Source organism: Hevea brasiliensis, chromosome 5 (genome assembly GCF_030052815.1).
Source record: "Hevea brasiliensis isolate MT/VB/25A 57/8 chromosome 5, ASM3005281v1, whole genome shotgun sequence".
Taxonomy (NCBI): Eukaryota; Viridiplantae; Streptophyta; class Magnoliopsida; order Malpighiales; family Euphorbiaceae; genus Hevea; species Hevea brasiliensis.
In genome coordinates, this window is record NC_079497.1 from 1586697 (window position 1) to 1604404 (window position 17708).

Genomic DNA, 17708 nt, shown 5'->3' on the forward strand with positions numbered 1-17708 from the left:
AGCAATAAGATTATAATAATAATAATAATAATTAATTATAGTAAAATTTATCGTAATTAACTATTAGAATATATTCCTTACATTGAATAAATTCTCTATGGACTCTCGGGCGCAACATGCTTTTATAGGTATAAGTGGTTTTGGGCTGAGGGATTTGCCAAACAAGGATTGCACCAGGATTTCTTTGGCTTACTGTGATATCCAAGAACTTACTCAAGGGATGGAGTGCCCGAAAGCCGAGTTATTGTCATTTTTCACTGAAGATCTTTCTTTGGAAATCCCTGATCTATTTTTGGATGGAATTAGAAAAAGTAGTGGATTTTACTGGGATGCGTTTCATATCCCTGCCTTCATCACTTGGTTTCCTAACAAACCTTCATACCTTGTGCTTGCATCGGTGCCAGACGGATGATGGATCTATCATCAGAGAGTTGAAGCAATTGGAAGTCCTTAGTTTCGTAGACTCGTGTATTGTCGAGTTGCCTAGACAAATAGAAGAATTGACTCGATTGAAGTTATTAGATTTGAGCAATTGTTCGAAACTGAAAGTTATTCCAGCAAATGTCTTATCAAAGTTGTCTCTGTTAGAAGCGTTGTATCTGAATAACAGTTTTGTTCAGTGGGAGGCCAAAGGAATCAGCAATGAAGGTAATGCAAACCTTGCTGAGTTGGAACAATTGTCTCAACTTACAACTCTGGAAATACAGGTTCTAGATGCCAAGATAATACCAAAAACCTTATTCTCCAATGAGTTGCAAAGGTATAGAATATTAATAGGACATGTATGGGGCTGGCATGGTAACTATGAAACATCAAAAACTCTAAAGCTCAGGCTCAAGACAAGCATTCGTTTGGAGTACGGAGTGAAAGAGTTATTGAGGGATACTGAAGATCTATATTTAGATGAAGTTAGGGGGATTGAGAATGTGCTGTATGATATTGATAGAGAAGGATTTCCACAATTGAAGCATCTCCATATCCAAAATGATGTTGTGATTCAACATATTATCAACTCAACAAAGTGGGCTGCACGTCATGCCTTTCCCATCCTAGAGTCCTTGTTTTTGGAAAATTTAATGAATCTGGAGAAGATTTGTCATGGTCAACTTGAAGCAGGGTCATTTAGCAAATTAAGAATTTTAGAAGTCAGAAATTATGAAAGGCTGACAAATCTCTTCTCATTACCCACTAAAATGAAAGCTACTGTTATTGATGAAAATGGAAACAACAATGCAGTGGTAGAGTTTGGTCTATTGTGCTCCTTGAAGCTAATTGATCTACCTCATCTTCGAAGCTTTTGCAGCAAAATGAAGGTGGCTCTAGGAACTGAAGCAAGACACAAGCAATCGACAGCTGATCCAGCATTTGAGGAATTTTTGTCAGAGCATGAGCTTGGTGCTCAATCTTCACTTCTCAACAGAATGGTATGTCATGCACTAAACTTTTGATATTTTTAGAAAGTAGAGCTCCCTGGCTCTTATTATTTTTTTAATAGAAAAAAATAAAAGACGCGTTTGAAGCAATGTTATTGTCTGCAGGTTTCGTTCCCCAGCTTGGTGGATCTGCAATTAACCTCAATCACTTGTGAAAAGATATGGCACGATCATCTTTCTGCAACATCTTCAAACTTAACTGGCTTGGTTGTGGAGAGATGCCATAATTTGAAGTATTTATTTACAACTTCGATTGTTAGAAGTCTTTTGCATCTCAAAAAACTTGAGATACGTGATTGCAAGTCCATGGAAGAGATAATATTGACAGAGGAAAATGTAACGGAAGAAGAAGAGAGCATGGATAAGATACTCTTCCCTAAACTGGATAAAATGAGGCTTGCAATGGGTATCCAGTTGAATTTCAATCTCTTAGAAAACTGGAAATATGGTGTTGTCGTGCATTGATGTGCTTTGCCCCTAGTGTTCCACGTACAGGCATGATGGCCAAACAAGTTAACTCGATGATGAACTGCAATACTAAAATTCAATCTCTCTTTGATGAAATGGTGAATTCTTTTACGCTCTCTATGCATAAATACATGGACATGTTAGAACTTTTCCATATCCAGAATTTTGCTAATTGTAATTGGGATAAATTAGAATGAATTTCTTAGCCAAGATGTGTGTAAAGCTAATCCAAACAATGACCACAAATTAAAAAAAAAAAAAAAAAAAAAAGGCAAGTTCGTAAAAAGAAAAAAAAAATCATTATATGTAATTTGGTATATTTTTTTTCTCTTAGCTGTCTCTACAGTTATAGATTTATAGTTATTTTTCTCTAACTTGTGATTATTCTAAATTTGTTGGAAAGACGCAATTAAGTGAACAAGTGGAATTGGCTTGCAGGTTGCTTTCTCTAAGTTGGAGACATTGGAACTCCGTCGCATGGACAAACTGGAAAATATATGGCACGGCCAACTTACAGCTGATTCTTTTGGAAAATTAAAGTCGTTATTTATTACTGAATGTCGAAACCTAGTGACTGTTTTTCCATGGAATGTCTTGGAACGATTCCAGAGATTAGAGTTGTATTTAGGAAGATGTGATTCAGTACAAGAGATATATCAACTTGAGGGTTTCAATGTTGAAGCGAATGTTGTTGCAGCATTTGAGCTGAGAGATTTATCTATATGTTCTTTGGAGTCATTGAAGCATGTATGGAGTAAGGATCCGCAAGGAGTTTTCACTTTTCAAAGCCTGAAATCAATTAGGGTTTATGTTTGTGAAGTTTTGAAAAATCTCTTTCCCACCTCCATGGTCTTTTGCAACTTGAACAGCTTCAAATAGAGAACCATTGTGGGGTTGAGGAGATTGTTGCAAAGGCAGAAGGTGTGGAGCTAGCGCCTTATTTTTTCAAGTTTCCTCAACCAACTTTTCTCGAACTTTCAAATCTGCCAGACCTTAGGAGTTTCTATCCAGGGACATACACTTGTGAGTGGCAGAAATTGAGACGTTTGGACATCTATGATTGTCCCAAACTCATGAAATTCGCTTACCAAAAACTGGACAGTAAGGACCAACAAAACATCCCAATTCGACCACCTTTCTTTTTGTTGGAAAAGGTATGAACTTTCCTACCCTAATCTTTTGTTCCATTTTTAGTTTCTTTTTTTTTTTATTAAAAATAAAAGCAGGTTGATAAAAAAATTTTCTTTTGTTTTGATGTTAAAACATTAATGGGGTTAAAAGTCATAGGAACAATATTTTAAAATATAATAAATAAAAAGTAAAAATAGAGAATAACATGTTAAAAGAAATAACAATTAAATATGTATGGTGCAAGATTAAAAAAAAATTGAATGATAATTAATTAATTAATTATTGCATTGTTAATTTTAATAGTATGCTGGGAAAAAAAAATAATTTCTCTTTGTTTTCCCCTCATCTCATACTCTTTCTCCCTCTTTAGGATAAAAGATAAACACTTGATGTTAAAGGAAATTAGCATCAAATATCTTTATATAATATTTTTTAGAGAACTTTATGAATCATATAAATATAAAATAAACTATATATCTGTAAAAAGATACCATTTATTACCTAATATTATTCTTCTCTCCTTCAAATATTAACTAATAATTAATATTTAAAATTAACATATATGCATATAATAATATTTAGGCCTAATGATTTATGTATCCTTAACTTTTTTTTTACCTTAATTATATATCCTTAATTTTGGTGTATTTTTTTAATTGTATATTATAATTCTATTTTCAATAATTTGATTCTTAAGTTATTGATTCTTGTTTGCAATTAAATCCAATAGGTATGGGATATTTTATTATTAAGTAGAAAAAATGGCTTAAAATTAATTTGATATTTGTGATCTTGAAGAATGTATAATGAAATCCAACTATATTCTTATTAAAGTTTGAAAGAGTAAATTATAAAATAAAAAGTTAAATGCCATATAGATATAAGTTAAATTCATGTGTGAATTAATGTGTTGCTTCGAATATTAAAAATATAAATAAGAAAAGCTGTAAACAATATTCTTTATACATTTCCCTCAAGTTAGTCCCAACTTGGAGGAATTGACATTAGAATCTGAGGACTTGACTGCGACACAGCTCGGCCAATTGCCATTTGACTGCTTTTCCAAACTCAAAGTTCTTACTTTGAGAGCCTTACGGAATGAATCACGTCCTTTTCTACTTTGTTTCCTTGAAAGACTCTGCTATTTGGAAGAGGTTATCGTATGTTCTGGTTCTTTAGAAGAGCTATTCTCACATGGAGGGTTTGTTGGGGAGGAGGAACGTGCAAAGACACTAGCACGAGTGAAAACTATGCACTTAACTGCTGTTCATAATTTGAAGCATATATGGAAGCAAGACTCCCAAGTAGAACCCCTTCTTCAATATCTTCAGACTTTGAGAGTTCAACTTTGTGGCAGTTTGATCAACATAGCACCATCCTCATCATCGTTCCAAAATCTAGCAACTCTTATTGGGATGAGCTGTAATGGATTGACACACTTGATAACCACGTCCACAGCCAAAACTATGGTGCAACTCACTAACATGGGAGTCCACTGTTGCAACAAGTCGACAGAAACAGTGTCAAGCGATGAAGATCATATCGAGGATGAGATTATTTTCACCAAACTTAAATGTTTGGAACTTGACGATTTGGGTAGTCTCACCAGCTTTTGCTCAGGGACTCATGCAACTTTAGAAAGTGTCATTGTCCGTCAATTTCTCTCATAGAATCTTAAGCACACCAAAGCTACGTGGAATACAAGTGGACAAATAGGCAAACGAACAGCACTGGGAAGGAAACCTTAATGCGACTGTAGCAAGTCAGTTAACAAAATGGGTGGGTACTTATTCTTCTACCGATATTAATCCTTGCATGACAAGCTTATAAGTTACATGTTTATTTTATAGAAGTTGGTATAATTAATATTTTTTTGTTTGTCCTATTTGCATGACTTCTTTAGTTTTGTGAATAATGCTATCTTTTGGGATTGAAAGGTTCACAAGCATTTCCAAGCATCTAAATTTCCTGAACTCTGGCATGATGGGATCCAAGGGAAGTTCTTCCACAATGTAGAATTACTAGTGGTGGATAAATTTGCATTGTCCTCCAAAGCCATATCAGCCCTCCAAAGCCATATCAGCCAATCTCCTGCAGTTTTTGAACAAGTTGAGAAAGATTGAGGTAAGAGACTGTGATTCGCTGGAAGTAGTTTTTGACTTGGAAGGGCTATATGGGCACGTTGGGCTGCTGCCCCACTTAAGTGAATTGAAATTAATGAATCTATCGATGTTGATGCATTTATGGAACAAGGATCCTCGGGAAATTTTAGAACTCAAGAATCTAAGTTTACTCCAACTTCAAAATTGTGGCAGCTTGAAGTATATATTTACCCAGTCCGTGGCATTGTGCCTCATGCAACTCCAAGAGGTAGAGCTAAAGAATTGTAACATGTTGGAAGGAATAACAGGAGTGGAGGAGGAAGAGGAAACAACTTTAGAGGGTAAGATGATATTTCCTTCGTTAAAGTCCGTAGTCCTTGAACGTTTGCCCAAATTTTCATGTTTCTGTTTAGGAAGTAGTAATATTGAATGTTCATCATTGAAAAAGATGAGCATATATGACTGTCCAAACATGAAGACTTTCTTTTCCACACTACAAAGAGCACCAAAATCCAGTAAGGATAACGAAGGAAGGGAGCAAAGGCTAGAGACAAGGTTAGCTGTTAATTCCCTTCTCAAATTTACAAGGCTATTTAAAAAAAAAAAAAAAGACTTAATTACGTGGATATGTTTGGAAAGTAAAAAATAAAAAATAAAATTCCTTTAATATTGCCCCCACAATCTTCTTCTTCTTCTTCTTTTCTTCTCTGACTCTTATTTTTTCTAGTTAATTATTCCCCTAATTCCAATTAACGTATTTGCTTTTGTTTCTATGGATTTGCAAGGAAATAAAAAGTGGCATTGGAGTTGGTGGGGAATCAGAAAGTGTAAATTCTACATGTTTTGTATAAATGAATTTCATAAATTTTAATGAAATTTATTTACATATTCACATTTAACATCTTTGGTTTGCTAAAAAAGTTCATTTGAAATTTCAAATTATTAATTCTGTTGAATTAATTATACATGAACTAATTATGGGTTCCTTTTTTATTTTCTTCTTCTTTTTAATATCCAAACAATGAAGGGGACGTAAACTTCATTTATTTACTGCCAAGTTCCTTCATTTCCCTCAAAATAAAAATCATGAAATTTAATTATTCATGTATGAGGAACTAATTTACTTGCTTTTTAATAATGTTCCCTAATTTGGAGGAGTTGTCATTAGACTGCAAGTCTACCATATTGATGCTGCAATCTGAATTCCCAACACAGTTCTTTTCCCAAGTAAAAGTTTGTGAGCTGTGCTTTTTTCCAAACAAATCTCCTGCTTATCTGTTTGGTTTCCTTCCAAGATTATCCAATCTTGAAAAACCCGGAGTCCGTGATTCTAATCTAAAGGAGCTACTTCGATTTGAAACACTCTGTAGTGACCAGCAAAATGCCACTATACTCCTACGGATAAGGGCTTTAAAGCTAGATAATCTTGGTGATTTGAAGCATATACTAGTGCAAGAGTGCCAACTGCAGGACCCATTATTTCAATAGCTTGAGACTCTGGAAGTAAGCTTTTGTGAAAATTTGATTAATCTAGCCCCATGCTCTGCATCTTTCCAAAATTTAACGACTCTGCAACTACGTCTATGCAATCGATTGAAAAACTTGGTAGCATCGTCAATGGGCAAAAGTATGGTGCAACTTGTGACATTGAGTTTAAAATCTTGCAAAATGCTGATGGAAATAGTAGAAGGTGAAGACGATGGAACAACAGATGAGATTGTTTTCAGCAAAATGAAAACATTAGAACTTGAAGATTTACAGAGCCTCACAAGCTTCTGCTTGGGCAGTTACACTTTCAAATTCCCATGTTTACAACAAGTAACTGTTATAAAATGCCCCAACTTGAGGATTTTCTGTTCCGGAGTCTTATGCACACCAAAGCTACACAGTGTACTTACAGGCTATGATGAGCAAAAATGGAGTTGGAAAGGCAATCTCAATGCCACAATTGAACAGTTGTACAATAAAGCGGTACGTATGTTACCAGATCTTACTTTTCTGGCCATTGATCTTTTTCATGGGTGGATCATGCTAATCTGTTCGGTTAAATCTCTGTCATGGGTGGATATCATACTAATGCAATATTATGGATTTTTAGGATGGATTTGGAACGATCTGCGATATGACACTCTCCAACTATCCCATGTTGAAAGAAAAATGGCATGCCCAATTTCCATTCGAGTACTTCCAGTATTTACGTAAGTTGGTTGTGGACGAGTGTTCATTTTTCCCAAATGCTATATCATCAAATCTACTGCAGCACTTGTACCGGTTGCGAGCGCTGGTTGTAGAAAAATGTGATTCAGTAAAAGACGTGTTTGAGTTCGAAGGTCTAAATGCTGTTAAAGATGACTTCAGGCCTATGGAAACATTAAATCAGCTGCAATTAATTGATTTGCCTAGGTTGAGGCATGTGTTCAATGAGGATCATAAAGGAATTTTGACCTTTAAGAACCTGACATTGCTGAAAGTTCATAATTGCAGCAACTTAACTAATGTATTTACTGTGTCCATGGCTTTGGGTCTTGTAAACCTCCAACATATGGAAGTAAAAAGATGTAGTTTGGTGGAACAGATCATCACAAAAGAGTCTTCAGATGAGGAAATGATGAGGGATAAGACCATATTTCCATCATTGCAGTCCATAAGTCTCGAGTGTTTGCCTAACTTGTCTAGCTTTTATTCTGCAAGCGATGTTCTTGAGTGTCCATCCTTGAAAAAAATTGATGTACTTGACTGTCCAAAGGTGGAATTATTACCTTCAACATTTTCTAAGGTACAACATTCAAGCATGATTGGTGAGGGAACTGGAGAAAGAGTTTACAAGGGAGACTTTGATATTTCCATTGCGGCTTTTTTTGTTGCCAAGGTCAGTTCAATAATTTCTTTAATAACTTTACATCCTCCAATGGACCAACCTCCACCAGTTTGGTTTCTACTATCTCTATAAGATTCTATCCTCCTTTTTTTAATACTTTAATTGATTTTTCAGTTTGCAATCCCAAGCTTGGAAAAACTCAGAGTGGAATGGAACACTTTAAAGGACAAGTTGAGTGAAAATTTTCAAGCTGAGTACTTGTGCAGACTGAAAGCCATTGAGCTGACATGCTTTTCTGGTGAATCTGCGCTCTTGCCATCTAATGTCCTTCAAAGCTTACCTAGCCTGGAGAAGCTTGTTCTCAGCGATGCTTCTGTTGAAGAAATCATCCTTCAACACATAAACAATGGCGAGGAGAAACATCCTCAGTCGCTCAGATGTTTGAAAGAACTAAAGCTACTATCTAAGCTGCCGAAGCTCAAGCGTCTGGTGGATGAAGACTAACAATCAGTCCCTATTTTTCAAAATCTGGAAAGTATTGAAATGCAGCAGTTTGGAAATTTTAGTTCCATCCTCAATATCTTTCCAGAATCTAATGTCTTTGGAAGTGTCAAAATGCCATGGTTTAAGAAATCTGTTAACGGCCTCAGCAGCTAGAAGTTTTGTGCAACTCAGACGAATGGATATAAAAGAATGTGAAAGCATGCAAGAAATAGTAGCAAGTGAAGCAGACGGAGCTAAAGATGATATTGGATTCAATCAACTAGAATACCTGGGACTTCGAAATCTACCATGCCTTACAAGCTTCTGTTCAGGTAATTACGCTTTCAATTTCCCATCTTTGGAAGAGGTGCTGATTAAAGAATGCCACAACATGAAGATTTTTGCTCAACAAGTCTTAACCACGCCAAAGCTATTGCGAGTTCGAACGGGAAAAAGGCGCTATGAATGGGAATGGGAAGGCAGCCTTAACAACACCATTCAAGCCTATCATTCATGGCCTGATATTTATTTTAACTTAAATTAATAAAAAAATTTTAACTCTCCACCTTGTAGATGCTAAGTTCAAGACACCCACCACACAATTGATGAACTGTTTACTTTGTAGATGCATGAAACTGCGTACAACTATACTTTTAAATGTTGAAATTTTGTTGGGCCTTAAACTTTGATTATATTAATGATTTTTTTATTCAGACAATTCTTCTTGTTCTGTTTTGTTTTCATGATTTCTATGTTTGAGGTTATCTTAGCTTTGATTAATTATGGTATGAAATACAGTTAGTGCTTATATGCTACTTTTGAATATAGAACATATAATGTGACACCCCTTACCCGTGTACAGTATACCCGTGTAAGTAATGCCACACGGTGTACTGGCACACTCTAATATACCTTACTTAATTTGTGTCATGCTTTTCAAGCCAATTTATGAAATATGATTTATTTAAGCCATTTATCAAAATTATTATTCATTTGAGGTTCCGAAGATTTTAAAGAAAATCCGGTGGAGTACCGGCTAAAAATGGAGAAAACAGTTCTTCGGAACCTGTTAAAAACACTTCCAATATTTGTATTCCATCATCTCAACTCCAATATCCAAAATCTCATCAATATTTCTCAATTTCAGTTCTCAATAACCTTGTCATTTCTCAAACATCCCTTTCTCATATACAAGCAATAAATAAATGCTCAAATTTTGCATTCATAGTCATCACTTTCATTATTTACATGAACATCAAAATATATTACATAAGTTCAAATACATATGAGAAAACAAAATTAAGTTACAAAATGTCAAAATGACACCTAATGTCCTACCAATGCACAGCAAACGTTGAGGTGACACGGACACTGAGCAGAACTGCCGGATGGGCTCACCCAGTCTGTGGTCTACTGGGCTCACGATCGGTATCTCCAGTACCTACGCGTGGCAAAAGCAACGCGCTAAGCAATAATGCTTAGTGGTGCAATAATATAATAAAGGAAAATAGCAAGAAAATAAATGTGTATAGAATGTGTATGCTTTCTTTGTTTGGTGTTGGTATATTCATTATTTCATTAACTTTGTTCACTTTTATTCATTTGGTTGCCCCAAGTAACCTACACTAGACGCATCGGATCGATAACGGGTAAACTGGCACTGGGTATCAAGTACCTCGGGCCGTCACACCATCGGTCACATATGCATCTCCCGGTGTGCAACAGAACAGCTAACAAGCTGTAAATATATCAGGCACAAGGCCAAAGCTCAATACAAAGTCAGAATGGCTAAAAGCCATGAAATCACAGAATGGCATATCGCCATGTGCAGTACTGCTAACTGAACCCTATTGGCATGCCAAACTATCCAAACCAATCTTGTTAGGTATACTAGGGCATTTGAACTTTTAAATTCTTCAATTTGTGAATTTCATGTTTTGGTGTCACTATTCACCTCATTGGTCAACAAAAATGTTGACTTTTGGATAGAAAATATGTTCATTGACTTTGGCACTCCCAACATACCACATTTGGTGTTTAAAACTTGTTGGCATTAAGTGTTAATACCATTTCAAAGTGTAACCCAACACAAACAGAATTTTCAGTTTTGGTGAGTCAACTTCACTGTTCCATTGGACACTGTTACTGTGGGAATTTGAAGAAATGTAAAACATGAAAGTTGTTCCTTATTTTGTCTAGTTGAATTTCCTTTTTTGAATCACTCCATTTGGAGTTTTGTAGCTCCAGATATGGTCCAAAAACCACAGCTGGCCGGATTCCCATTCTGCAGAAAATACCATATCTACAGTAACAGGAACAGTAACTTCCACTACCATTTGGGTTAGGTTCTGGCCATAATTTGGGATAGGTTCCTTCATGAAAGTTGTTTGTCTATGTCTTAACTTGTCTATGTCTTAACTTGTTGCTGTAAAAATTTCAGGTCAATTGACCATATCTACAGTGAGTTATGGCCAAATGAACAGTTACTGTTCATTTGGTCAATTCTGCAGAACCAGCTGCAGGGTATCCGGATTGGGGCCAAGTTTTGGTCCTCTTGATTTGGTCTTTTGGGAATGGTTTCTTCAGCAAAAATGTGCCATTATAAGCCTAGTTTCATGTCCAATTGGCCAAACACCAATTGGACTAACACAGCCCAAGTTATGGCAGTGCAAAGGGACTGAATTTTCAGTCCCTATGCTGCTGTCCTAGGGCAGCCTGCAATCTCATTTTGGAATCCTATTTTTCAGTCCATTTGTTGGTCAAATTACCTAAAATAGTCACTAATTGACCATTAACAAGTTCTCTAACAAATTCCTAAGCCAAGTCACATTTTCACCTTTCCAAACCCTAATGTCCAAATCAATTTACTCATAAACCTTAATTAACATACTTAGTTCAATATCCATGCATATTAATACCTTAACCCTCATTTCCAGCCACTCTAAGTTTATTAAACAATCAAACTCAATCTTCCATAGGGATGCCGAAAATTGAAGGTACCCTTAACACATGTAATTTACTTCAATTTCTTAAAATCTCTTAGCTCAAAATGATGTTCTAACTAAGATTACAAGAGTGAGAATAAAAGTGTAGCACTAACCTTGATTGGGCAGAATTTCCAAAGCCCTAAACTTCACTTTCTTTCCTCTTGTTGGCTGCCAAAAGGTTTGTCTAGGTGTGGGATTAATTTTTGATGAAGGGACTTATGGGTTTTAGGGTGAAATAAAGGAGGGAATTGAGCTTTGATTAGGTTGTCAATGGTGGTTTGGGTACACTAGGGTTTCGGCTGGTAAGAGAATGAGGAGGGGCTGCTGAAATTTTTAGTTATTTAGTCTTTATTTAGTCTTTTTATTTGTTAGTCAAAGGATGGCTTAATTGTGATTGGTCCAAATTTTCTTAATGACATCACCATGATGTCATAATTAAGCTTTTTCCTCATTTTCTTTCCTTTCCTCCACTACTCATTTTCAATTTGATTTCTAGTAATGTTTATTCATATTTTATGTCATATTAATTATTTACTCAACTGGACAAGTCGGTCAAAAATCACCTCTGAAGGCGAAATGACCAAAATGCCCTCCGTTTGGCTCAACGGGCCAAAATTGTCTGTACCGATTGAAAAATTTTTCTAGGTATTTTCTTGGCATTCTAATGCTATGGGAACCTCAGTAACCCTTCTCTAGAGTCCCAAAAATTATTTTATAATTTTTCCCCCTGGTCTAGGGCTCCTCGTTGCGAGAACCGCAACTTCCCTCTGGTTACCCTTCGCTAGGCACCTACTGCTTAACTTGGTTGTATTTTATTTCTAAAATTTTTACTAAATTTTTCTTATTAATATTTGAGTTAATTATGGTTCCTGACTTTAATTTAAATATTTTTCCGGATATTCTAGCTGTCCGGACCGACACCGATCACTGGAACAGTAGGATGTACGGAGTAGTTACCGGGAGGGTGTTACATATAATGTTGTGACAAGCAAGGGAATTTAATTACTTTTTCGTTATAGGGCTGTTAGGGAAGTAAGCAATTTGTAACAAAATTATAATGAGCTTTAAATTAGAAAATTAATTTTATAACAATAAAATAATATATAAAATGTTGACTAAATAAAAAAAAGGATGTTATTTTATAACTTTATGTATCTTTTAAATTTTTAATTAATTTATAAATATTATAGATTATTTTCTATGCTTTCTTTCACTGTAAAAATAATATTGAGCCCCTATGTTTTATTTTTGGTCACATTGAGGCTCATGTACATTTATTTATTTACTATTAAATTCCTATATTTTAATTTGATCACAATGACGTCCTAAATTGATCCGTTTATTTCAAAATGAAATTGTAAGAAAATTCAAACAAGAATAGGAACTGTAGGCATAAGTAAAAAAAAATTAAATGAAAAGTACTTATTAGAAAAGTTATTTTTGTCAACGGTGGATTGTAACCACCGACGGCTATGGCCATTTTTATCCACCCAGAAGGCGACAATCGTAGTTATCGGCTTCCTTCATCGTCTTCGATGAAAGCTTAATGGGAATCCTTGGCATGCTCATCATGGAAGTCCCCAACATTGCCCATCACTTTAATATTCATATATATTGAAAATTTTTATCTAAATTTAATTTATTATACATTTAAAATATAAATATATATTATCAAATTTTATTATATTTTATGTTTTGAATCCTTAATAAACCATATTTAATCAAGAAAAATCTTTCAATTGTTCTCTACTCTACTGTAAAAAGAAAACAACTCTCTTTCTCCCTCTGTGTTTTTTAAAATTCTTGTCAATTAACTTTTTACATTTTCTTCTGGGTATTCAGTTTGAGCTTAAAATACGCTGATCATGTGTTTCCTTTTGTCATCTTGTATCATTTTAAACATTTTTCTTGCATTGCTATCTGTCTGTTTATTTTTCTCATTTTGCCGTCACTCTTCACTTCACTCTGAAATTCTTTGTGATCGTCTATGCTCTCCCTTCTAATTTGTTCTTGATTTTGTTTGACTATTGTTTTCTGCAGTACTTTGTTCTTGTTCTATTCTGCGTTTATTCTGAGAGGTAAAGGTTGAAAAAAAGGGAAGTGTTTTTCAATTTAAGGGTAGTACAGTTGTATTCCAATTTCAAATTGTAAAATAAAATCTTTTGAATTTTAAAATTTTGCAAAATAAAATTCTTTTGATTTCTAATAGCTAGTTTATATAATTCAGAGTGATGATAATATATATTTCTTTTATATATGACAGTGGTAAAATCAGTTATGATTTTCTTCACAGATTGATCATAAAAAATCTTAACCATATAAAATAATAAAAAGCTAAATGTAACCTCTAATTAGAGGGATTTTACTTTCAAAAAACAATGACAATTGTTTATGTTACTGCCAGTCCGCCACTCTGAATTGTTCATATTAGCATGTTTCTTGTAAATTAGCTATTGAGAAGTTGAATAATTTCACTATGTAAAATTTTAAAATTTATGAAAAATATGTTACGTTAATGATTATTATATTCTATGTTATATTAATAATTATTTTATTTCAATTTCTAAAATTTAGAGACAATAGAAAAGGAAAATTAGAAGGAAATCAAATCAAATTATGCTAATTACTTTCAAATAGAAACTTAAATAAAGTCACACTAGAGCTGGAAATCAAATCACACTAAAATAACAAATAAAATGTGGTTAGACTAGTTGCATCCAGTCGACTTAAATGTGGTCTTCATTGTATAGCTATGGAAACAGATTCGCTGTGCCTGTTCCAAGCTGTTAATGGGTCTTCAATTTTGGACAAGTTGCTTGTGATTGTCAAGCTCTTCTTAATGAGCTTCATTACTGTAGTTGTGTTTTTGTTAAGCATTCAGGGAACCAGTGTGTGCCTATATTCTTGCAAGGGCTGCCGTTTCAAGTTCTGGCATAGTGGATTGGGGTGTTATTCCCCCTTCTATCCCTGTTGATGTATTAGCTTTTGATATTAGTAATCTATGAAGTTCTGTTTTTGGGTTTCAAAAAAAAAAAAAAGAAAGAAAAAAGAAAGAAAGTTTCTGGAGTTGCTCCCACTGGAGCCTGCCAAGCACTTCCAAGCTAAACTACTCTTTATTAATAATACATCCAGACACATGATACAGCCAAGAAAATGTACTTCTTTTCCTAATACGAGTCTAGATATTGATAAATTATTAAAAATGAACCTCCTCAGAAATTCTGAGGTTTCAACCTCGGAGATATTTGGGCTTTTAGTGGATTTTTCATCACCACAGTGAACTCTTGCTTCTCTGACAAATCGACTTCATCCCCATCAGCAGCCATCCACTTGAAATTCCAAACCAAGTTTGCCACAAAATATTCCAAATGAAGCATTGCCAAACCATATCCAGGACAAATCCTTCTCCCTACCCCAAAAGGCATCATCTTTATCTCCCTACTTCCAGTTACATCAAATGCTTCCCCTCCCTCAGTATTCAGAAACCTTTCAGGATTGAATGCCATAGGATCTTCCCAGACATTAGGATCCCGACCCATCTCTGCAACCATGAAATTTATAGTACCGTTTTTGGGAACCACAAACCCATCAAGAACAGTATCTTGGGTCACAGCATGTGGCAGCACGAAGTGCCCTGGAGGGTGGCGCCTTAGTCCTTCCAAAATCACTGCTTTCAGATATGGCATCCTGTGCAAATGATCGTCTTTAACCTCTTGCTCTTCCCCCACAACATCCTTAATTTCCATGAAAAGCTTCTCTTGAATATGTGGGTACTTAACTAAATTTGCAAAGATCCATTGCAGGGCTGTGGATGTAGTATCTGTACCTCCATCAAGAAATTCAGAGCATAAAGAAACTATTTCCCCTTCTTCAAGCTTTCTGTTCTCATGTGGAAGCTGCAAATCCAACAGAGTATCAACATATGATACTATAAACTCTTCTTTTCCCAATTTATCGTCTTTATCTTTGCTTAAATTCTCAATCCTGGCGTTCTTTCTCGCTCTGATCAAAGGAATCAACACCTTTTCTTGGTCTCTTCGAATCTGCAAGAACTCATCCCAGCGTTTATAAAACAATATCCTCGTCAAACTTGGCCAGAAATTCAGCATACTGAAACGATTAAAACTCAGCAGCATGCGACGCTGACCGTCTTCTACTTGTTTGATCTTCTCTTCCTCAAGCTTGTCTCCGAAACACATGAGAACTAATAAGCAGAACATAGCATACTGGAAATGGTCTTTAACACAGTGGACAACCTTACCACTTTCTGACTGAGACATGAGGCGGTTGATGAGAATATCCAGAACCCATTTGCGTGCGTGGGAATAGGACTTGATACGCGAAGGGTGGAGGATTTCAGAGGTGAGATTACGGCGGAGAAGCCGCCAAGTTGGTCCATAGGAGGCAGAACTGATATTGTGCTGATTGCTAGTAATTATTTTGCTGACAGCTAGGGCAGGAGGGCGGTCAGCGAAAACAGCTCCGTTTTGGACAAGAGCTTGGTGGGCGAGGGAGTGAGTGGTGACGAAGATGGCAGGACGAGAGCCGATACGGATGGTGATGATGGGACCGTATTTGGCACGTAGGCCTTGAATAATAGACTCGAGTTGGGAGAAAGATTTGAGGAGCAATAAAAGGCTGCTGATGATGGGAATGGTAGGAGGTCCTGGAGGAAGGCTGCGAGAGGATTTTCCGGTGGATTTGAGAAGGGAGAAGAAGGAGTTGAATAGCAGACAGAGGGACAAAGAGATGAGGACGATGAACCAGGTTTCCATTTTCTGGCTTCTTTGAGTGGTGGGGAAAGCAGATAAAGACACAGGCGCAGTGTTCTGGACCCTGGGGAAATAAAGGCTCAGCAATGGAAAGATTTCATCTTTCGTGGTCTCCAATCTACCAGCCTATCATAATTAATACTAAAAAAAAAGAATTTCGTGTTCTCCAATCGATCATCCTATCATGATTATTACTCTTGTTAAAAAAAAATGATTATCACCAAAAAAATTTAATTTTTGAGTATAAGTATTATATGAAGTAATTTTTAATTATAATTTTTTTCATTAAATTCATTTTTATTATTTATTTGATTTATTTAATTTTTATAATTTATATTTTCATATTATTATATTTTTTAAGATGATAATAGTATTACACTTATCTCTAAATAAACTATTGAAGACTTGAAGTTTTTGAGAGAAAACTATTAAAAGTACTGGTTTTGCTGATGTCATTCTTGAACTTGATTCATTCAATTTGTTATTGGGATTCTTGGAGATATTCTTGATAGAGCAAAAATAAGAGAGAGAAATTAGGAGCTTTATAAGAAAGTTGCACTATTTTAGGAGATATGATTGTGAGATTAGTCTCTGTAATAAATTATTTATAAGAAAAAATATTTAATTAAATTTTTATAAAATTATTTTTATTTTTATTTTTTTTAATAAAAAAAATTTAAATTAAAAAAGTTAATTCTTTCTTTTAAAATTTAAAAATTAAAAAAATATTTAAATTAAATTCTTATAAAATTTTAGAAGAAAATATTTAATATGTCAAGAATATAATCTTTGTTGGGAAATATCTAAAGCTGCAAGTACATGGTTGTAAGTAAGGATGATAATGAGTAAAGTATTCGAAAAAATTACTTTATCTAAATTTAAATTGGATTAATATTTTTAATATTTAAATTTATTTTAAATTCGATTAAAATTTATTTTTAGTTATTAGAATCTATTTAATTTTATATATTTTAATTAAAAATTTAGATAAAATTATTTTTATTAATAATGTATTTTAAAATTTTAATAATTTTATAAAATATTTTATTTTTATTCTGTATAAAATAAAATATATAAAAATTTATAAATATTTTTATAAAAGACATATATTTTATATTTAATTAAATATTTATATAAACGAATTCGGGCAACAGATACTTGACATGTAAAACTCAAATCCATCACAGATATTAAATTTTAAACCTAAACTCGTTCTAAATTCAATTATATATAATCCAAATTTATTCTATTAAGATTCGATGAAATCGAGTATTCATAAAAACTCAAACCGTTGCCGTCCTTAATTGCAAGGAGAAGTTAGAGCACAACTTTGTTTATTAAAAGGTGAGACAAGAACAATTGAATTTTAATTTTTAATAAAATTTTAACTATTTATTTTGAATTGACTCTTCTTTAAAATAGAAAGATTTTAATTGTGAATTTGAATTTAATTAGTTGAAAATTAACAATTAAGAGAAGAAATTAGAGATAAGTATCTCTAAATCCGACAAAGA

At 34.3% G+C, this 17708-nt stretch overlaps 3 protein-coding genes across 3 annotated transcripts; 2 read left to right on the forward strand and 1 right to left on the reverse strand.

The window, feature by feature from the left end:
- The first annotated feature begins 329 nt into the window (after nt 1-329).
- LOC110667643 (uncharacterized) lies at nt 330-5155 on the forward strand. The gene is made up of 6 exons (XM_058147617.1): nt 330-1424; nt 1539-1889; nt 2340-2648; nt 2771-3055; nt 4187-4681; nt 4970-5155. Exons 1-6 carry the CDS (start codon nt 330-332, stop codon nt 5153-5155), a joined length of 2721 nt encoding a protein of 906 aa, XP_058003600.1.
- A 1116-nt stretch (nt 5156-6271) lies between these two features.
- LOC110667642 (uncharacterized) lies at nt 6272-8979 on the forward strand. The gene is made up of 5 exons (XM_058147618.1): nt 6272-6563; nt 6669-7105; nt 7233-8003; nt 8127-8441; nt 8542-8979. The coding sequence occupies exons 1-5, from the start codon at nt 6272-6274 to the stop codon at nt 8977-8979; spliced, it is 2253 nt and encodes a 750-aa protein (XP_058003601.1).
- Nucleotides 8980-14516: 5537 nt separating this feature from the next.
- On the reverse strand, nt 14517-16365 carry LOC110667681 (cytochrome P450 89A2). Its single transcript, XM_058146536.1, has one exon. It carries the CDS (start codon nt 16195-16197, stop codon nt 14635-14637), a length of 1563 nt encoding a protein of 520 aa, XP_058002519.1. The 5' UTR covers nt 16198-16365; the 3' UTR covers nt 14517-14634.
- Between the last annotated feature and the right edge of the window lie 1343 nt (nt 16366-17708).

Bases quoted from the DNA above. Each gene is read 5' to 3' on its own strand.
- LOC110667643 (XM_058147617.1), top strand. From the start codon at position 330: ATGCGTTTCATATCCCTGCCTTCATCACTTGGTTTCCTAACAAACCTT. The intron at 1,425-1,538 runs GTATGTCATGCA...TATTGTCTGCAG, and splicing joins CTTCACTTCTCAACAGAATG to GTTTCGTTCCCCAGCTTGGT. The intron at 3,056-4,186 runs GTATGAACTTTC...TATTTGGAAGAG, and splicing joins CTTTCTTTTTGTTGGAAAAG to GTTATCGTATGTTCTGGTTC.
- LOC110667642 (XM_058147618.1), top strand. From the start codon at position 6,272: ATGTTCCCTAATTTGGAGGAGTTGTCATTAGACTGCAAGTCTACCATA. The intron at 7,106-7,232 runs GTACGTATGTTA...ATGGATTTTTAG, and splicing joins AACAGTTGTACAATAAAGCG to GATGGATTTGGAACGATCTG. The intron at 8,442-8,541 runs GTGGATGAAGAC...ATATCTTTCCAG, and splicing joins TGCCGAAGCTCAAGCGTCTG to AATCTAATGTCTTTGGAAGT.
- LOC110667681 (XM_058146536.1), bottom strand. From the start codon at position 16,197: ATGGAAACCTGGTTCATCGTCCTCATCTCTTTGTCCCTCTGTCTGCTA.